Source organism: Oryza sativa, chromosome 10, assembly GCF_034140825.1.
Source record: "Oryza sativa Japonica Group chromosome 10, ASM3414082v1".
Classification (NCBI taxonomy): Eukaryota; Viridiplantae; Streptophyta; class Magnoliopsida; order Poales; family Poaceae; genus Oryza; species Oryza sativa.
Window position 1 is genome coordinate 12,163,421 of NC_089044.1, and position 20,526 is coordinate 12,183,946.

General features: G+C 47.9%; 1 protein-coding gene, 1 long non-coding RNA gene and 3 other non-coding genes across 9 annotated transcripts; 4 read left to right on the plus strand and 1 right to left on the minus strand.

The window, feature by feature from the left end:
- Positions 1-1,565: 1,565 nt before the first annotated feature.
- LOC9268954 (pentatricopeptide repeat-containing protein At5g64320, mitochondrial) lies at positions 1,566-15,709 on the minus strand. 5 transcript variants are annotated; one of them, XM_066304715.1, is made up of 4 exons: positions 13,474-15,709; positions 13,317-13,401; positions 12,066-12,193; positions 1,566-1,741 (listed from the first exon to the last, which is right to left on the minus strand). In XM_066304715.1, the coding sequence occupies exon 1, from the start codon at positions 15,665-15,667 to the stop codon at positions 13,607-13,609; it is 2,061 nt and encodes a 686-aa protein (XP_066160812.1). In that variant the 5' UTR covers positions 15,668-15,709; the 3' UTR covers positions 1,566-1,741; positions 12,066-12,193; positions 13,317-13,401; positions 13,474-13,606. The 5 variants fall into 5 exon arrangements, with proteins under 5 accessions (XP_066160812.1, XP_066160814.1, XP_066160813.1 ...); XM_066304717.1 differs by having other exon boundaries at positions 1,569-1,736; XM_066304716.1 differs by lacking the exon at positions 1,566-1,741 and adding an exon at positions 11,677-11,859.
- A 2,785-nt stretch (positions 15,710-18,494) lies between these two features.
- LOC9271400 (uncharacterized) lies at positions 18,495-19,781 on the plus strand. The gene is made up of 2 exons (XR_001540663.3): positions 18,495-19,214; positions 19,334-19,781. It is a non-coding gene; the product is annotated as an uncharacterized lncRNA (long non-coding RNA).
- On the plus strand, positions 18,708-18,806 carry LOC112936712 (small nucleolar RNA SNORD96 family). The gene has a single exon (XR_003239136.1). It is a non-coding gene; the product is annotated as a small nucleolar RNA SNORD96 family (small nucleolar RNA).
- Positions 18,941-19,036, plus strand: LOC112936710 (small nucleolar RNA SNORD96 family). The gene has a single exon (XR_003239134.1). It is a non-coding gene; the product is annotated as a small nucleolar RNA SNORD96 family (small nucleolar RNA).
- LOC112936711 (small nucleolar RNA SNORD96 family) lies at positions 19,125-19,218 on the plus strand. The gene has a single exon (XR_003239135.1). It is a non-coding gene; the product is annotated as a small nucleolar RNA SNORD96 family (small nucleolar RNA).
- Positions 19,782-20,526: the final 745 nt, after the last annotated feature.

The following is a 20,526-nucleotide window of genomic DNA, read 5'->3' on the forward strand; positions in this document are numbered from 1 at the left end:
GCATGCCGCCTGACATACGGCTAGGGCGTGCGTGGCTTGCCACCATCCCATCTGTTATTCGGCCGGTCACGTATCGGTCACAGGCTGGTCAGACGCGCAACACGCCACATTTAATGCGACGTTGTGCGCTCGTTCTGCCTGCGTTAAATACAGTTAGGTGGGCGTTGGGGAGTGTCCACCTAACCTCACTTACATGGTGGCCACGTGGTGACCGCCAGGAGGGGTCGGGGCAGCCCGACCCCTTGGGCTCGGAAGGGATAGATGCCACCCATCCACAGGCCCGACCCCCTAGGGGGGAACGCCACATGGATGTTGGGTGCGGCTTCTTCCCTTTAAGCTTGGTACCCGAGGCTCACACTCACCGACAATTATGTACTCGTATTATGTACTCTGTCGGTGCCCTTCATCTAATTAAACTAGAGAATGATGTAGATTTGGACGATCTTATACATATTCTCTGTGCTCTGTCCGTGTGTCGGGGCATGATTCAAAAGTTTATTTAGAGTATTTAATTATCATTTTGGAAAGATAGCGTCTCAATGGTTATATAAAATGCATTCACTGCAGACAGCTGACAGTAGGAACACAATCGAGATGCCATCTGCTATGGAACAAAAAAGAAAAGCGTGCTCTCATATATATGATTAAAACCAAAATACAATGTTTAAAAAAACAAAATACAAAATAACCACGTACTACTAAGTACTCTTGATCCATTACAAAATAAATTTATTTCGTGATAACTTAGGTTATCCAGATTCATAACTATAAAATGTGTTGCATCCTATATATTTTAGGTTTATCCTATTTCAAGGTTTGTGTTTTATAAAAGAGAAAGAGTATAGTTATTGATTGATTGATGTGACTTGCTAAATCATGTGCAACGTTCTGGGTCGCGTTTTCTTAGCTAGGGGTATGTTTAGTTCACGTTAAAATTGAAAGTTTGGTTAAAATTAGAATGATGTGATGAAAAAGTTGAAAATTTATGTGCGTAGAAAAGTTTTGATGTGATAGAAAAGTTAAAAGTTTGAAAAAGTAAGTTTGGAACTAAACTCGGCCTATGCAATGAGATCGGGCACATTTTCTTCGGCGACACGCCGTTCCAGTGCGTACTCGATCTCCTGAGTTGGCGCATATATACCTTACAAACTCGCCATGAGTTCATATCTTTACTCGAACAAACTACGGTATACTTCTGCTAATTTTTGAACAGGTGTATATTCCTTTAAAACCGGTAAAGAAAAAGCATATTTCACTTTTTTGTTTCAGAAAAACAACACATATATATCCCCTTTCAACCGCACGAGCACGACGGTCAGCCAAATGAATATGATATTATATTCCCAGCAAGTAGGAAAGCAAAGATCTTGATGATTACGCATAGTGGCAAAACAGATCTCCGCCGGCCTCTTCAGTTTAATTAATGACCATTATTCATTTTGTTTATTTTTTAGGAGATTATTTACTCGTATTATTAATTGAATTCAGCTTGCGCAATGTGCACTAGCTGGCCCACTTTTCTACTATCCCAGTGACCTTTGATCTACTTAAACTAGAGAATGAAGTAGATTTGGACGATCCTTTGTATTCTCTGTGTTGTGTCCCTCTACTGTCGGGGCATGACTCAAAAGTTTTATTTTTTCGAAAGATAATGTTTCAAAATTTAAATAAGCTGTATTAATTAAATCTATACGTCGCACTGCTGGCAGTGTGTGCCCACGTTGGATGCATGCCATCTGCACTGCAAGGAAACAAATTAATTTTTACTTCTCAGTTCTAAACAAACTTAACCTAGAAAAAGATGTAACTCTTACTAGTACAATGAATCTTTACACTGCGGATCACATCTCCTACTAAGTTAAGATTTTCCTGGACGGATGCATGGAGTATAGGTCACAAGGGAACGAACAAATTAATCAAAGCACAAATAGAATGTACAAGACGTAAAGGCACATAACAGCATATCAAGATCTTTTGTGAAATAATGAAAGAAGTACGAAAATACAAATTAAGATGCATGCAGACGCATCATGCATAATTATGGATGTAAATAGCTAACTTGCGAATTCACTTATAGATTAAAAATAGTATATAAGTGAATTTGTGGGTTAGTCACTTTCCTAATCGCTTGGTTGAATTGCTGGCCAGCCTGGCCTGCAGCCTGTGAAGTCTTCATTACCGATTAATTAACAGAGTTATCAGTCGTACTTTGGTATCGTCTTTTTGCCATAATTAACTGGCTCGTGCATAGATCGATATTAATTAAATTAGCCGATCCCGTGGCATGTCCTTTCGCTCTCCGCTAGTTAACAACGTACGTGAGTTCATTGGCTACTGCCTCCGGTTTCATTTTAATTGACGTTTTGGACAATTACACGGTTTATAAGATATATCTTTAACCCTTATTTTTCTATTATAATATACATAATAAATAAATATATGTTTACTTTTATTATAGTGCTTTAAAAGACAAATCTATATATGTTGTTCTAGTTTCTTTAAACTAAATTAATATTTTTAAAGTTATTGATGGTTAAAGTTATAAAAGTTTGATCTCAACCTTGTCCAAAATGTCAATTAATATAGAACCAGAGGGAGTATGCCCAACGCGGTGATTCGGGGAGTGGTCTCGCCTGTCCGAGTTAACTTGATACTATCCGAATCCGAGTTTGAATTTGAATCCGTAAAAAATAATATGGGTTAGGATACGGAAATATTTATACACATCCATATGTTCCATATCTCTACTATTATAAAAATTAAATATGTTTCCGCGGTCCGTCATCCGTCTTTGAGTCGATTATAAAAATTAAAGATGTTTCCACAGTTCGTTATCCGTATTTAAGTCGGTTTTAATTTTATGTTTTTGTTTTAATCTATATCTCTTCTCTACAATTATAAAAATTGAAGATGTTTTTAACGGTATTTTGGTACGTCATCCGTGTATGAGTCAGTTTTTAAGTCCGTTTGCTTTTGAAAGTACATATCTATATTTGAGTCAGTTATTAAGATCGTTCACTTTTGGTAACACAGAAGGAATCATAGAAGAAATCTGTTCAAAAAAAACTCGCATGCTAACTTGAGACAATCGGACCCCTAATTGTAGCTCATGATTTTCTAAAAATATATATATATCGAAGTGAACTCCCACAGTGAATTTCATCTTAACTAAACCATATAACAATAATAAGATTAAAATAGACTTCACCCGTTGCAACGCACGGGTATTTTTTCTAATTATAAAACATATATGAAAATCTATTATAAATATACCCACAAACATAGTTAAAGATTGGTATTTACGAGCTCACATGTAATATATTTTTTTCCTTGATGCATCTCTTTTAACACTTTAATTGTCTATTTATATTTAATATTTATGAATTAGAAATACAAATAGATATCTGTTTCCGAATCCGATTCAATGAAATATGGGATGACCGGATAAGTGATATATTATCTGGAACTGCCCGTACCTAATTCCAATTTTAAAGGAAAATATGGGTTAGGATATGAAAATGTCATGCATAATAAGACCGTACCCACCTGTTTTCACCCTGTGGAGGATCACGATCACCGTGCAGCTGATTTGGCCGGGAGAGGACTCAGGCGAGTAGATCCATCAGCAGGGAAAGCAAATCAAGCCATAGCCACCACGTGATCCTCGATGCGATGAGGCATTGAGGCCGCGAATGAAGAAGAGATAGCCGCCGCCGTGGTTTCCTCTCTGACGTTGCGACCTCCTCAATCATCGCCACCACAACTTTTTCTCCCGTCGTCACTGTGGCCTCCTTGAGCAAGGGAGCTAGCAGCAACCAGATCTGGAGGAGGGGAGAGCAAGAAAGGACGGCAGTGGTATCTAGTCGATTACCGGGCAGCCAGGAGCGGAGAGTGAAATGGACCAAATTTAAGTTCATTTTGGTGCCTTAGTTTATATTGAGAGAGTACATATATGGTGAAAATAGATAAACTATAGTTGAAAAATTTTCTTGACTGGTTCCTGGGCACCCCCTCTCTAACATGTAGCTCCGACCCTGCTAGCAGCAGCTACAATCTGGAGAAGGCCGAGACACCGCTGTGGGCAAATAACACTACTAAAAATGATTTTTGAGGACAAACCCTCCTTTGTCTTCAGCCGGACTAAAAAGAGTTCTCAAGAGGCTCGCATGTAAAAGGAGTTGATAGAGATTCGGTAAAGACATGCATGTGAAACTAAATTTTTGAAGGCGGACCTCTTAATAGGCCCGCATCACCCAACTATATTTTTTTTCCTTCTCCTCTATCTCCATCCTACCTTTTTCTCTTCCCCTTAAGTCTCTCGGTCCCTTTTCCTCCCCTTTTGTTGCCCCTCCTCACACATTCCACTCACACCCGATGACCGGCGACATGGGAGATGTCGCCGGGCGATGACAACAACGAGGAGAGGTGTAGTAGGAGGCCACCAACCTCGAGCGGATCCGGCAGCAGCGGCAGGTGAGGTGCCAATTCGCTGCCACCAACCTCCCCATCCTTCATGGATCCAGTGAACATGTAACATCCCGATTTTTGCTACATTTTAAAAACCCAATTTAAATACAAAATCTATTTTCAAAAGTTGGTTCTTATTTGAATTTTGGTTTGTGCCATTGAAGATCTCAAATCATTCATCCAAATGTGGCCATACACAATCCTAGAATTATTGGAGTCCACGGTCCAATTACAATCTATTTACAATTCCAACAATACTCTCCAAAATTCAAACTCTGATATATTCCTAGAAATTGAGAAATATCATTGTTCCGTTGGGCTGCCCCTTTCTTTTTTCTTCGCTTAGGCCAGTCCCTTCCCTCACCTAGGCCAGCCCACCTCCCTCTCCCATTCCTGGACGGCCAACTCAGCCCAGCTGCCCCCTCTTTCTTCCCCGGAATAAGTTCACCGGAGGTCCCTCAACTTAACAACGAGATTTTTTGAGATCTCTTAACCACAAAACCAGAAATCCCCACCCTTAAACTATACAAAACCGTTCACTTAAGGTCCCTAGACAGTATATATGGTTGGTTTCGCTGACGTGGCATCCTAGTCAGTAAAAAAAAATATTAAACAAAGCACATGGGACCCACATGTCAGCTGCATATCTTATTTTCTTCTCTTTTCTTCTCCCTGCTGTTGCTGCTCCCGTCCCTGCCCTGACCGCGGTACACTAGATCCGCAGCCGCCGCCGGAGTCCTCGTCGTTGCTGCCGGCTGGAGAGCGTGCTGTTGGGGGAGGTCGCGTCGGACTCCTCGTGTCCTCCTCGCTAAAGATGCCCCCCTCGTCGTCGTCGTCTCCGCCGCTGGCGCTGGCCGGTTCACGTCGATCCCCCGCAAGAACGGCATCTCGACGTCGTGGCACTCCATCATCGCCGTCATCCCCCGACCTTCATAAGATCCATGCACGAAACTGAGACGCCAAGATTGCAGCATGCATGCACGCACGACGTTGACGTAGTCCGTCCATCTATACTCACCGGAGGAGAAGAGGCCGGCGCCGCCGTTCAAGCCGCATAGCTGTTGCGGCTGCGGGGCGGCACCACGGCGCGGCGGCGGCTCGTCGGCTGCACACAAAGGAAGGCTCGGGCGAACCTGAGCCCGGGAAGCGCGCGCGGGTGAGGTCCCACGCCAGGTCGACGCGGCGGTCGCCGGTGGCGCAGAACCGCCTCGTCCCGCGCTGCCGCCAGAGGAGTTAGGGACGGACGCGGAAGGCCAGTGCCTCCTCGTCGGGTGCGGGTGCTGGTGGACGGCGAGGCGGAGGCATCAATGCTGCTGCTGCTTTTCGCTCAATCAGATGATTCAATCACATTCACTGCTACTCGAGATCAAGACTTGGTACTACTCATCGATTAATTAACTTGTACTCAAGACACTGATACTGATCAATCAATCAATCAATCAGTGGTTAGTGCTCGTCTGATATAGAAAGGCAAAAGGCGCAGGCAAGAACGAGGAGAGGACGGACAGGAGGTTGCGTAGCCATCAGAAAAGGAAAAGAGACGGGAGAGAGAGAGATCGCGGTGATGGCCGGAGATGCGGAGGATGGCGACGGCGAGAGGGTGCGGCTGTTCATCGGCCAGGTGCCCTGCAGCATGGCGGAGGAGGAGATCCTTGCCGTGGACCGTGTCGCTGCTCGCGCCAATGACGCCACCGTCATCCGCTACTGCGCCGCCGTACGTGTTCACGTTCCAAAGGTGCCTCCGAAAGTCCGGATGACGACTTGGACCGCCCCACCACTGCCGCGGAGCCTCGAAGGCGGCCACCGCATTGTGCACGGCGACGGATAGCGCCGTCCTGTCGGGAGAAAGGTGGCTGGGCCCCGCGGGAGGAAGCATGCCGCCATTGCCGCTCTGCCCGCCGCCGGCCTCCTCACTGAAGAAGAGAAGAGGGAAGAGAGAAAAGAGAATAGAAGGAGAAGAAAAAAATGTGCAGCTAACATGTTGGTCCTACATACTTTTTAAAAAATTTTTGCTGACTAAGATGCCACGTCAGCGAAACCACCTATATATACTGCCTAGGGACCTTGAGTGAAGGGTTTTGTATAGTTTAGGGGTGTAGATTTCTGGTTTTGTGGTTAAGGGACCTCAAAAAATCTCGCTGTTAAGTTGAGGGACCTCCGGTGAACTTATTCCTTCTTCCCCACACAGGCAGCTTCACATGCCCGCCACTTGTTCGACGAAATGTCGAGGCGGGCGAGCGACGCACCGAGTCGCGCTGCAAAGGGCACACAACGTCATGCACTGCCCGAGTTGTGCTGCATCACGTCATGCCGCTCCACGACGAATCCCGGACACACCTCCACCTTCCCGCCCGCAAAATCCGACTTCCTCGCCTCCCAGTACACCACTCATGTTGGCTGATGTGGCTGGCATCATCACGCTGGCCCCACTCCGATGCCGCCCAAACTGTAGCCGCACGACACCTCGCCCTAGCCCTGTCTTTTTCCCTATTGTCCGTGCCGCACCAACGCCGATGCACTCGGTGAACCGCCTCGCGTTTTCGTGCTCCAGCTCCCGCAGTCACGCGTCCTCGCGGAAAGTGTGAGCCGAGCTCATGCCACTGTCGCCGCCCCTATGCCACCATGCCCACTTCCTTCCCCTCGAAGCCATCCCATCGCCAGCCAAGACAACAGTTATTAGGCCAGTAGCAGTGCAAGACATGCTTGGCGTGCCTCCAGCCCATTCCAACAAGGATTTTGGCCAAAAATTCATCTCTAGGTCACCCACCCCACAGTGCTGGTACCCCACGCCTTCCTCCTCAATCTAATCCCCACGCCGCTTTTCTCGACTTTTCATCCCCACGCGCTGATTCTTGTCAGGCCGCCTCTTTCCTCTCTACTCTCCCCTCTCCACCTCTCCCGCGGTGGCGGCGTCCTCGACGGCGGAGGCGGCGCGATGGCCTCGGCGGCGGAGGTCCTCAAGGTGGCGGACTCATATCTAGACAGACAGCGACGCGACGGCCCACGCGGCGGCTCGGCCACCACCGACGTCGACGTGAGGCAGCTCCAACCGACGGCGACGCGGCAGCCCACGTGGCGGCGGCAACGGCTCGGCCGACGACGGCAACCTCGGCGGTTGCCTCGTCGTCCTCCGCGGATCTGGAGCAGTGGCACAACGTCCTCGGGCTCGTCTTCGGCCGGCGCGGCGTCCACAGCAATCTCGAGCGGCGCGGCGTCCTCGGGCTTGTCTCTGGCCGGCGCGGTGGCCTCGGCGGCGGAGGTCCTCGAGGCAGTGGCTTCCTCGGGGCCAAAGCGGCGACGGTGGCGTCCTCGGCACTCCCTCCGCCGTCCGCTATGCCCTCGCCTTCCCTCTGCTCCAACCGACGGCGATGCGGCGGCCCACATGGGGAACAAGCGAGGGAACGACCTCCACAGTGCAAGAAACGGCAACACGCGCCCTCGATTTCGACGAGATAACTCGTCGCCCAGTTGGGGGGCGAGCAACCAAACAGAGCTCCGCGCCCTAGTGCCACGCAAGCTCGAATCCGATGTGTCGAGCTAAAGCACCGGTCCATGGTGTTGCACTGTGAAGGGCCTTAGATCTACCTCGAACCACCCAATCCTCCACCCTTCGCCCTTCCAAACATCGCCGCCACCCTCGCACTCCCAAGTCGGTCCGTAGCGCGCGGACGAGCACATTGTGTGCGCTCGACGCTGCGTCGCTCGGACCCACGCTACGACCGCTCCGTCCTGTACGCGACCGCCGCTGTCTCTGCTCCACCCTCCTGACCGCCCTCAACTCCACCGCCGTCAAAGCGAGGCCAAGCCAGCCCGTGCGAACTCCCACGGCCGCCTCTGCCTCCGTCTGGCTAGACAGTCATTGAGGCTGCCGCTGCCGCCCTTGCCCTGGCCCGGACCGCCATTGCACCAAGTCAGGCTCCCGCGTGACCGTCTCCTCGAACGCCTCCTCTAGGACACCGACAGCCAGCCCGCATCAACTCCTCCCCACACCTCCTTTGCCCCGCTGCCTCCCTCCATCGCTGCGCCGACCACTGTCCACCGCCCTCTATCTCGACCTCGCTGGAATAAAAGAAGGGGATCGAGAGAGAGACAAGGACTCAAGGAGAGATCGAGAAGGAGAGGAGAGAAGAGAACAAAAGGGAAAGAGGAGAGGAATAGGACATTGACAGGTGGCATCCCGTTGGCCCCATAATCTTGCTTAATCTTGCACAATAATTACCTCCCTTTTTCTTAATTAATCTTGCACAATAATTACCTCCCTAATCCCTCTCTATTGTATCACTGACAAGTGGGCTCCACCATGGTTAATTTCTGTTTAAACTCTCTTAATCTTTGAGTCACTTACAAGTGGGACCCCACCTTATCCACCCGGTCGACACGCACCCAGTCACCGACTGCCAAATCCGACGCTCACTGGCAGGCGGCCATGGACCGGTTCCACCACCGCCACCTCACCGCTCCGCACGCCGGGTTCCACCACACCGACCTCTCCCAGCTGTTGAAAGCGGGCCCCGCAAGGAATATTCCTTTCCAATAAAAGAAACTTATTTTCCTTCGTACAAAAAATCAATGAAACTTCAAAAATTCATATCTTGCAAACCGTAACTCCATTTGACTCCGTTCAACTTTCATATTTTTTATAAAAATGATATCTATCTAATGGAAGTTCTATCTCTCACTGTTTTAGCTACTTTATTAGCTTTTGTGTTGATTTTCTCCTTTTACGCGTATAGTTGCCAAACCTTAGAACGGTCCGGAAGTTGTTCTCGATGAGGAAGAACCACCGCAGGACCAAGGCAAGCCACCTTTGACAATATTGCCTCCAATAGGTGGAAAATTATGTTGTTTGCATAGGTTACACATTAAATTGTTTGGCCTCGGTTGGCGAACGCCACCGGTGGACCTACCTATTAGTCGCACATATATTTTGTAGGTTATGGGAATAACATACCTTTGTTAGCCCTACAAATGATGCACTGACGTCTTACCCTACGGGTATGATTGCCGAGGTAGTTTTGTTTAGCCCTGTTGCGATTGTATTGTCATGTGGGCACAGCCAAGGTGGTGGCGGGGGTGGCCTCAGCTGCTGGCAGCGATGACGTCGCGCCCACCCGAACCAGGCGATGCCTTGAGGGGTAGGAAGGGTTAGGGTTTGCCTAACCGCACCCCGCCTCCCCTACCTTAAGTCGGCTGGGCCAGGCTGGCCCATTAGCCGCCCACGCTAATGGGCCACCACACCCCCCCTCCCCCAAACCTGCCGATGGGCCAGGCCGCGCCCGCTCCTCCCCACCTCGCCTCCATGGACCGACAGTGGTGGTGGGCCGAAACCCACCACCCAATTAGCGTTCATGGAGGCGAGGTAGAGATGCGCGGGGGGGGGTGTGTGGCGGCCCATTAGCGTGGGCGGCTAATGGGCCGGCCTGGCCCAGCCGACTTAAGGGAGGGGAGAGGGTGTGGTTAGGCAAACCCTAACCATTCCTCCTCCTCGAGCCGCCGCCGTCGCCGCCTGGCTCGGGTGGGCGCGACGCCGAAGACGAATGCAGCCGAGGACGCCCCCAATGCCATGGTGTCGCTGACGCCGCCACCCTGCACACCCCTCCCCCCCTCCTCCTGGACTTCATTGCTCCCTTTGCTCAGACCTCCCACTCACTCGAGGATGGAGGACGACTAGGCTTGCCACTGCCGCTTGTCTTGGCCGGGACATGCCCGTTCTTGATGATGCGGCGGGGGTCGGGGAATAGAGGGGTCGGTGGAGGGGCGGAGCTCTCGCCGGAGCCCCATGCTGCCATGTAGAAGGGCGGGGCTCCACGACGTGCAGCGAGGGTTCCAATGAGGAGGAACTCCAGCGGAATAACCGGTGTAGGTATGTGCAGCGGCGTCTCTGGTGAGTAGTCCGGCGATGGTGATGGCGCGGCGAAGATGCTTTGTCCAGCCGTGATGAGGACAGAAGGCCGTCACCACGTCGGGCATCTCCTGCTGCGGCCGCACCCTCACTGTCCACCCATGGGACTCGCAGTGATGCGGTGACTCCACCAGAATTCATTCTGGTGCAGCGCACATGACGGGCACCATCGGAGGCCCTCGGCGAGTCGCGAGGGTGTTGGAGTCGGTGTTGCCGGCTCTGGTGTTCCTTTGGGCAGTGGCGCCATCATCGTGGTGTTGTCCTCCATGTCCAGCGAAGCTAGGGGGAGGAGACCGAGGGCACGGCCGGCAATGCCCGCACCACGGCCCCTGCTGTGTCGAGTACGGCGCACTAGAGCCCGGATGATCCTCTCAAGCTGATGCATGAGTTGACGGAGATGGCGAGCACGGATGTTGCGAGGAAGGGAAGAACCGGCATCGAGAGAACAGGATGTGCCATCTTACCCTCCACGTGCAGGTGAGTTTCACCGTTCTTTCTCAGTAGAGCGTTGCTGATAACGTATTAGAGTACAAAATGAATGAACAGTGAAAGTGTGAATTCCCTCTCTTTTCATTGATCTCAAATGTCCCCTTTTATAGGGATGATTTATGTATTACATGCCTAGGATTCTCCTAGGATTTAAGGAGGTTTTAAGCCTCTAAATGTGGTTGTTATATGACACAAATTCTCCTTAATATGGCTGTTACAAGATTGATGATTCATTTGATTGCTGTCATTGTTGCGCTTTGATGAGATCAAATATGGCCTAATGATGGCTTTTGTAACAATTGCAAGCCAAGAGTGACAGAGAAGCAGCACAGATGACCAAATTTGCTTTCTTGAGGTTATTTTTGGACAATTTTGTCCATCCTCTCAGTGGCTACTATTGTCAATATCATACTTAAAACAGTAGGAAATACAACTAGCTGCAAGGTTACGCATGTGAAAGGGGATTTTTTTTTTTAATGGTAGCTGCCCTAGGATGAATATGGGCTGTCAATTGCTCTTGATCAAATGGATCATATTGTACTATACTACGCCGTACGGCCGTAGTAAAGGGTAGTCAGAATTTTTGGCAGTGAAGTTCATTGCTATTCTTGTAACTAAAGGTTGTAGATAAGTGAAATTTATTCTTCCCCGCAAAAAAAAAAGAGAGCGAAAATTACTCTTACGAAAAGATCAGATACTAGAAATTAAAAAAAAATGCTGGGTTCTTATCTCTCTTATATAGTTTGCAACAAAGCAAGCTTCCTCATTTAGCTATAGCATCACTAAGTTACAAACATTATGATAGCAGAATAAATAAATTAGGCTATGGATATGCACATTTATTTGAAAGCTCGCAACCACATGTGTATGCTGTCATGAGGTTATCACAATCTTTGGCCCTGATGAATTGGTAGCGTGCAACCAATACAATACAATACAATTCTCTGCTAAGACTAATTCTGATGAGAGGCATTTTCATCTTCTAGTGTTCCCACATTTCCCTAGATCGTCAAGGTGAGTTTCCATTAAATTTCTGAAAAATTGCAGCCGTGGAGCAACCAAGCAGGAACAGGCCCAACGCAATACCCAAAGACATTCTAGTTCCCATGACACCATTCCATGCTATTTTAGCAAGAAAAAAAATACAATCTAAAATGGCAACAGATAGAACAGAAACCCAGAAAATAACTGCAAGAAAGCAAGTTACCTGTTCGCCCCCCTGTCCTGGCCGGCGGCGAGCAGCACGCCAGCACCGCCCAGTCTTTCTTTCACATCGATCCTTCCCAGCAGGACATGATGGCTTCACACAGCCGAGTGAGTGTTGGAAATCATCTCCTGCCGTGCATACGCACATACCATGTATAGATAAATATAGTTAGAACTCAAAACGCTGATCATAATAATAGACAGTTCAAAAACACTAGTTACTAGTTGCTACAGCAACAAATTGTATTCAGTAATGATGCATAATATTTCAACCATCACTACTTTTGCTGCAAATACATCATCTTCGTTTTTTGTCACTGGTAGCATCTCCACTCATAACTAATCAACAAAAGATAGTAGCAAATGTGCCACTGGTAGCATCTCCACCCATAACTAATCAACGAACGTTAGTCAAGCAATAGCCTAGAACCACATGTAATCCTAAAAGAAGAAGAAACAGCAGATAGCAGAGAAGAGCAACCATGTTATGAGTATCCGGTAATGATCAGATGGGACAGGAATGCGAGGTAGTAGGGCGTGGCTTTGGCGGCTTAGACAATGAACAGCCCATGGTGATCACGGCAAAAGCACAGCAGCAGGAGATGAGAAAACTGAGAACAAGGGGATGAAGAACTGAGATTGATCTTGCTTGCTCTATTCATCTAAAATGGTGCCATTTATATGGCTTACATGGCTAAACCGAATGCTAAACAAAAGGAAACCAGATGCTATTTCAAAGGGATAAGAAATGCAATCTAAACGAAGCAAAGCACTGTGATCCAAGCACCCGATTACGCCTTCACTCGCTGTGCGTCCTTTCTGGCATCTGTTCCTGCACATCTGCTGGCAGCCCAACAGCTCCCGATGAGGCTGGCGCGCGCTTGCGCCTGCGGTACACAACACCCACTTACCCAGAACTGAAGCATAGAATGGATGTTGAACCCACGGCAGGACCAGGATCAATGGATAAGGAAACACCTCCAACCTTAGGAGCAGAATCAATGAAACTGGTAGACTGTTCTAATAAAATGTTAGCTTTGCATTCATTGGCCCTACCGCAATACAGATAGGAATCTGAGATGAGCTGAAAGATACATGAAAAGTAAGCATCTGCCATCTTAGGAACAAATTGATCTGGACCTATTTTCTCTTTCTTCTTTACAAAAATCAAAGGTATGGATGGTGGGCCAAGATCTCAACAGTCAGCACTATTGTTCTAATTTTACACGAGTTGAAATTTAAGGGTTATTACCTTTTGTATGTAAGTACAACTTGAAATTCTTGTCAGGAAGAATCTGCATTATTCTACGATCACCCACTGGACATACAGCTGCCATCTGTAGAACAATGTCAACAAAAGGGTTAACAGATGGAAAGTACACACTTTCAACAAGAGGGGAAATACATACCAGGTCACCGAGCATGATGAAATCAGCGATGAACACCATGATATGACCATTTCATTTTGATTGAACAACGGATGCTACGGTAACTTCAAAAGCCGCAACAACCATCAAATATAACATAGAGAAGCACATGTTTCTAATACACTTCAACCTGGTCAGCCAAAATGGTAAGTGGCTTCCTGACAAAGTTTTGTACCATAATTCCCCATGTGCGCTCATTAGGTACTATTCCACCACTTACTGCCCTGTTTAGAAGCATAGCAGCATCATCAAGCAATCTGACTTTGCAGTGCCAACTAATGAGAATATTGTATGTAATAATATCAGGATGCACATTTTCATTGTGTAGCTTCTCTAGGAGATTGAGAGCGGCGTGCATCCATCCCATTTTGCATAATCCATTTATGAGTGTATTGTAAGTGACAATGTCAGGAGCAAGCCCTTGATTCAACATCTGCTTTGAGAGCTCTAGAGCATCACGTACCCTTCTCTCCTTACAAAGCTCACTGATCAGAATGTTGTATGAAACATTATTTGGCTTAATACCCTTTTCTGCCATTTCTTCAAGAAGCACAAGGCTCCGATCAACATTCCCATCTTTGCACATGGCTTTTATCAGCCCGTTGTAGCTAACAACATCAAGTGAGCAACCATGAAGTATCATTTCCTTCGCAAGTCTCACAGCATCCTGCCACCTTCCATCACGCAGCAGTGCATGAATGATTGTATTGTAAGTTATACCATTTGCAACAACACCCTCCTCAAGTAAGTTTTCAAACATATGTTCTGCTTCCTCCATCTGTTCATTGTTGCACAAGTGATAAATTATTGTATTATATGAGCAAATATCAGGGTTACACCCTTGACTTCTCATCTCTTGAATGAGCCCCATCGCCTCGTCCATCCTGCCATCCTTGCATAGTGCATATATCATTCCATTGTACCCTTGTGAATTCAAAGTCAAGCCCTTTGCTGACATCTCCTCCAGCAATGCTCTTGTGTCATCCCACATGCCATTCTTGCAAAAGGAATGTAGCACGATCGTGTAGGTGACTACGTTCGGAGCAAATCCCTTCTTCTCCATTTCTCTAAGCAATCGCACAGCGGAACCGATCCTTCCAAGCTTGCAAAGACCATGCATCAATATACTGTAGGTGTGCGCGTCTGGTTGGCAGCCCTTCAAACCCATTGTCTCATACAGCTCTGTAGCCTCTGCTAGCTTCCCCTCTGCGAGACAGCCGCCAATCACCGTGTTAAACAACACGACATTCAGCTCCGGCACCCTCCCGAGCATTGCCCGTGCCTCATCAGCCTGCCTCACCCTGCACAGTCCCTGCAGGAGGAAACCATACGTCATCACGCCGGGCATGCAGCCTTTCGTCATCATCCTGTCAACCAGCCTCGCCGCCTCGCGTACCCGCCCGAGGCCGCACATCCCACGCACGACATCGTCGAACGTGTTCACGTCCGCGGCGCAACCCATGAGGAGCATCTCGTTGAGCAGCGTGGCGGCCTCGGTGACCCCTCCCTGATCGCACAGCGCGTGGATCACCGTCTGGTAGAGCACGGCGTCGGGGACGCACCCGTGCCGCGCCATCCCGCGGAGCAGCGCGAGCGCCTCGTCGGCGCGGCCGAGGCGGCAGAGCGCCCGCGCGGCGACGCCGAACGTGAAGGTGGTGGGCGGGACGCGGTCCCTGTGGACCATCCGGCGGTAGAGCGCGAGCGCGTCGGCGTGGCAGTCCGCCCTGGCGAGCACTGACAGGACGACGTTGTAGGAGCGGAACGACGGCTGAACACCGAAGCGGCGGGGCAATTGGTCGAGCAGGTGGAGGGCGCGACCGGGAGGCAAAGATCGGAGCAGCGGGAGGAGGAGGGACTCGCGGAGTGGGAGGAAGCCGGGCGGGAGGGAGTCGAGGAGGGAGAGGGCGCGGTCGGGGTCGCCGCCGGCGAGGAGAGGGCGGAGCGGGAGGGAGGAGAGTGCCGGGTGGGAGGAGGCGTACCAGGTGAGGAGGAGGAGGGAGGTGGCCGGGGAGAGCGGGAGCGCGAGGAGGCGGCCGAGGCGGCGCGGGGTGAGCGGGCGGGAGGCGAGCGTGGCGCGGAGGCGGGAGAGGTCGAACGGCGTGAGGAGCTCCGGCCACGACGTCGCCGCGGCGCCGGCGGCGGACGGCGGGAGGCGAGGCGGGTGGTGCTCCGCCATTTGTATCACTCTTTTGGGGTAGTGCAAGTTCAGTTGTGGCGCACATGCTCGATGCCTCAAGGTAGTACAAAACTCAGGCGAAAATTCGACGGAATTCAATGAAATTCTATGAATTTCGGTGAAGTTTCTTCGAAATCTATCGAATTAGCGATAACCCCCTATCTAATCAATGACGTAAACCCTAACGATAGGAGCCGTCTGATATTGTTTACTAGTGTTTGGTCGCTAATAATTGTGCTATTACCTTATTTATTCATCATTAAGTCAGCCAACAACAAATACTACCAATCTATATACCTAATTAAAAAATATGTAAGGCTCAGACACGTAACTCCTCTCTCCCCGTGCGCCTCCGCCTCCTCCTCCCTCCCCCTAATCCCTTCCTCCCGGCAGCCTCCATCTCTCTCACGATCCCAAAAAAAATAGTTCGACCCGGCCTCACTACACGTGCTCCCCCTTCCCTCACGGCCTCCAGGGTATTTTAATATGAAGGGGCAAATTGTAATTCTTCCACCACTCTTCGCCGTGGAGGGAGCTAGCTGTAAATATGTTGCCTACATAGAATGTCATGTTGACGATTAGCTCGGGTCAAATGAGGTTTGGACCGACTATGGTTCATTAAACCAGGATGGTGGACTTATATGTGTAATTTTCAAGTTTAGGGATCTAAGAAACACCTGCTCTCAAGTTTAAGGATTAGCCATGTATTTTACTCAAAATAAAATAACCTAGAACTGAATTAGAAATAATCTAACGTTATGAGTCTATATTTTGGAAAAGAAGTAGTAAATAATTTTTTGATCACTGTTCGAGCTACAAACAATGTTAAGTCCCTATTTGGTATAACTCCCGGTCCAAGATTTCTTCGAAACGGGATATTCCTAGCTTCACAAATCCATGATAATATTTAGTTGAATCTTATTTTTCTATTTTAAATGAAATATAAAATTTTAAACCACTATAATTTAACATGTAAACTTCTAATCTAGTATGGTATAGAATAAAAGAGTAAATTACGTTTAGGGCCATCTTTTATCACCAAAGTTTCACTTTCGACAACCCTTTAAACCATCTCTTTTACTTTGGACTAGATTAGTTTGCCTTTGTTTCACTTTGAACCACCCCCAAAAACTTTTCTCGAGCACATAAATAACTTTAATCACATCGGCACTCATAAACCGATAATCTTCCCAATTTACATGTAGACTATTCTTTACGAGATTAGAGGGTATATGCAGCTAGAAAAAGTGACTTGGGTGGTCCAAACTGCAAATATTAGCTAGAGGGTGGCCCAAAGTGAAACTTTGGAAATAAAAGGTAGACAAAGTGCAATTAACTCTATTTAGAATTCTTTTATAAAGTTTTTACTAGAAAAATGCTCATACGTTGCAACAGGTAAACTAAAGTTATAACAAATATAAAAATATTAGATGATTAGGGTTTAGTTTTATGTATGAGCCTTTAAAAATATATATTCCTCCAGAAATAAAGAAAGTAAAAAAAAGAAAAAAAAAGACCTCTGACTCACCAACCTGCTAGGGCATTCGCGCGCGCGACCCATGAAGCGCGGTAGCCCAGCAGTGCTGTGGCCTGAGTATGGGGGCTGACTCAACACGCGATCAATCTGAGCTGTTCAATTTGATGGACGGCTGAATCGGTTCCAACTCGTTCAAAACCGCTGGTGCAAAAAACCCTAACCCCAGATCGAAATTTTCCCCTCCCCTCCCTCTACCACGGGCCACTTGTCCCTACCAGTGGTGCCTCTCCTCCTCCTCCGCTCCCTCTCCGCTCCTCCCCCTTCCCCCACCAGCGTGATCGCTCCCTCTCCACCGTGGGTCATCTCTCCCTACCAGCGGCTCCTCTCCCCTCCCCTCCCCTCTTCTCATCGGCAACGTCGCTTCCCCTCCGCAGCTCACCCTCCCCCCACTAGCGCTCTCCCTCCCATCACCGTCGATCCCCTTCCTCCTTGTCGGGGTGCCGCTGCCTTCCTACTCCTCGCAAGATCTGGTCTGAGGCTCGTCAGATCTAGCCTTGGGAGGCGGTGACGGGCAGCGGTGGCGCAGCTCGACCGAGCACCACTGGTGGCCAGTTCGCACCCCCTTCTCGCCGGATCTGACCTCGGGAGACGGTGACGACAGCTTGAAGGCAAAGGCAGTCCCACACACTATGAAGCTTTAGTTTTTATAAAATTTGAATTATTCATAGTGCAAGTGGTTTTAATTTTATATTTCAGTCCCTAATACTTTTCTTTTCAGTTCTTATAATATTATCTTCAGTTTATGTGAAGATCTAAAATTTACAATAAACACCCTAAAATCCAGAAAAAAATTAGAAATAATTTTCTTCGATGACGGCGGCGGCGGTTTGACAGCGGTGGCAGCACGACGACGGGGGCGGCATGATGATGGCATCCCGTGCCCTCTCCATGGCGGGGGGAGTAGTCCGATGACGACGGCGGCGACTCGACAACGGCGGCGGGGCCGGCACGGCGGTGGCGGCCTCGACGACGACGGTGGCGAGGGGACTGCTGCTTCGCATTTGAGGACACGGTCTCTCCAATGCGGTTTCGCCTCTCTCCTCGCACGTCACGGAGCTTCCTCCTGATGACAGGTTCCGACGAAGTTCGGATGGCCACGCCCCCCGTGGCTCAGAATCTCTGCGCTTGAGAGGTGAGACCGAACTGTGAATGGCTCATGGGCCGGCCTCTGGGCCTTCAGGTACACGTCATCCGAATTCTCCACCACAGGGCCCGGCCCGTCTATCGCCATGACTAGCTAGGGTTTCAAAGCCTCCATATAAACTACTCGTCCCTCCCTCACTTAGCTCCGCACCCAAAGGTTACCGCCGCCGCCGCTCCATCTTCCGCCATTGACGAGCAGATCTGAGTTATTGATTGGGTCTCGTTTGGTTTTTTTTTTCTCTCTTTTTCCTTTTTGTTCTCCGTTGCGATGAGTTTGCCATCGAGAAAGAAAGCTGAGTTCGTTTCTTCTGCCTTTTCACTTGTTATTATTATGCCTTGGTGTCTGGCTGGCGGATTGGACGACGGTGATGAAAAACCGCAAGAAAAACACACCATCTTTCGGGGCTGATTTGGCGCCGCCGCGCGTGCAATGATGCTAATTCTGCAATTCTGATGTCCATTGCTGATCCGTTGCTACCAAGACTGTTCTTTCGTTTCTTCCTCAAGTTCTTGGTTTTTTTTCTTCTTTTAAACTTTTCTTTTGTTGCTGCATACTAGTAAGAGTTAAGAACGAGTCCCACTGTTGTCTGCGTTGGCCGGTGAAGAAAACCTCGATTAAAAACACCATCTTTCGGGGCTGATCGGCCGCCGCTCGGCGGCCATGCTGCCATTCTGCAATTCTGAGGCCAACCCAATCTGGAGATGATGTTGGTACTGCCATTATAGTTATTGTTGTTTTTTATTTTTATTTGATTTGTTTTTCTATGGATTTGTCGGGGACCTGTGATGAAATCTGGAACCAAAAATACCATCTTTCGGGACTGATTTGGCTTTCAGCAGCCATGTTGTCACTTCCAAGATCCTGAGGTCTCACTGTTTTCGACTTTTCGTACTTCATATTTCATCTAATTATTACTGACTAGATAATGCAATTCCAAATTGGAAAGAATGAACTGCTGATTAGTTTGCGCCGCTCCAATGAACAGGGCTTGTGGATCTGTGAAAACCCAATGGACGTAGATGATGAACGAGGCATACAAATCATAAGTTTGTGTTAATATCCTTCAACATCCAAGTTATTATATTCATTGTAATCTTGAAGGTGAAATCAATCCAAAGCAGGGAAATATATGTCGCCAAGGATTATTGTTCATAGAGATCTGTTTTGAGGACAATACGCCGTTGCAAAATCAGGCGTGTAGTACCAAAACTGCATGCAATTCCATTCGCAGCCTATTTCCTGGAAGACCTCAGAACCTCGTTTGTGGCTGTAACTTCAAACTTATTTGGCACCTGATGGATTATGCCTATGTATATGTAGCAACCAGTATTGACTAACTTCAAACTGGTGTGGCAAACCTGATGGATTGTGATTATGTACTGCATCTGTATATATCAGTATATGTAGCAAGTGGCAACCAGTATTACATGTAATCGCAAGGTGTAATCAACTAACCAACATGTTTTCGTTAGCCTACAATGACTGACTGCATAAGCCTCATTTTAGAGGCATAGGCATTTCTAATGAATTCTCAGTTTCTCACTGGCATAAGAATCGGCATTTCAACGAAAAACAAATTGACCTTATTAAGGCTGCGATCGGCATTTGGTGTTAACTAATCCCACACAGACTCATTAGCACATGATTAATCAAGTATTAGTTTTTTTAAAAAAATAAAGGGTTAATATGATTTTCTAAAACAACTTTCGTATAGAAAACTTTTTTTAAAAAAAAACCACACACCGTTAAGCAGATTGAAAAGCATGCGCATGAAAAAAGAGAAAGTTGAGTTGAGAAAGAAGGGGAAAAGAACACAACATAAATCAATTAAGCACATATTTAGTCCAAATAGTACTTACATCATTTTCATCGTTACAATGATTTTGAAGAGCCAACATAAAATGGGAGAGAACTTTATTAAAGGATAGTGTAATAATATGAAATGTGAGACCCAAATGTTAGTGTAGGGGATGATATAGCAATGAACATTTTATTTTCTAAAGGAAAAAAAGTAGGAATTTTATCAAATGAAATTTGCAAAAGTAGAAAAGATTTCTGACACAAAACCAACGAACACTGATATTAGATTCACCAGTTATAATCAACAACTGGAAACATAAAAGGGCATGTCAAGCAATATGGACCAGAAATGTCCTCAACTCAGTTTCCCAGAGCGGT

What these genes read in the sequence shown, in the direction of transcription:
- LOC9268954 (XM_066304715.1), bottom strand. Translation starts at nt 15,667, where the DNA reads ATGGCGGAGCACCACCCGCCTCGCCTCCCGCCGTCCGCCGCCGGCGCC.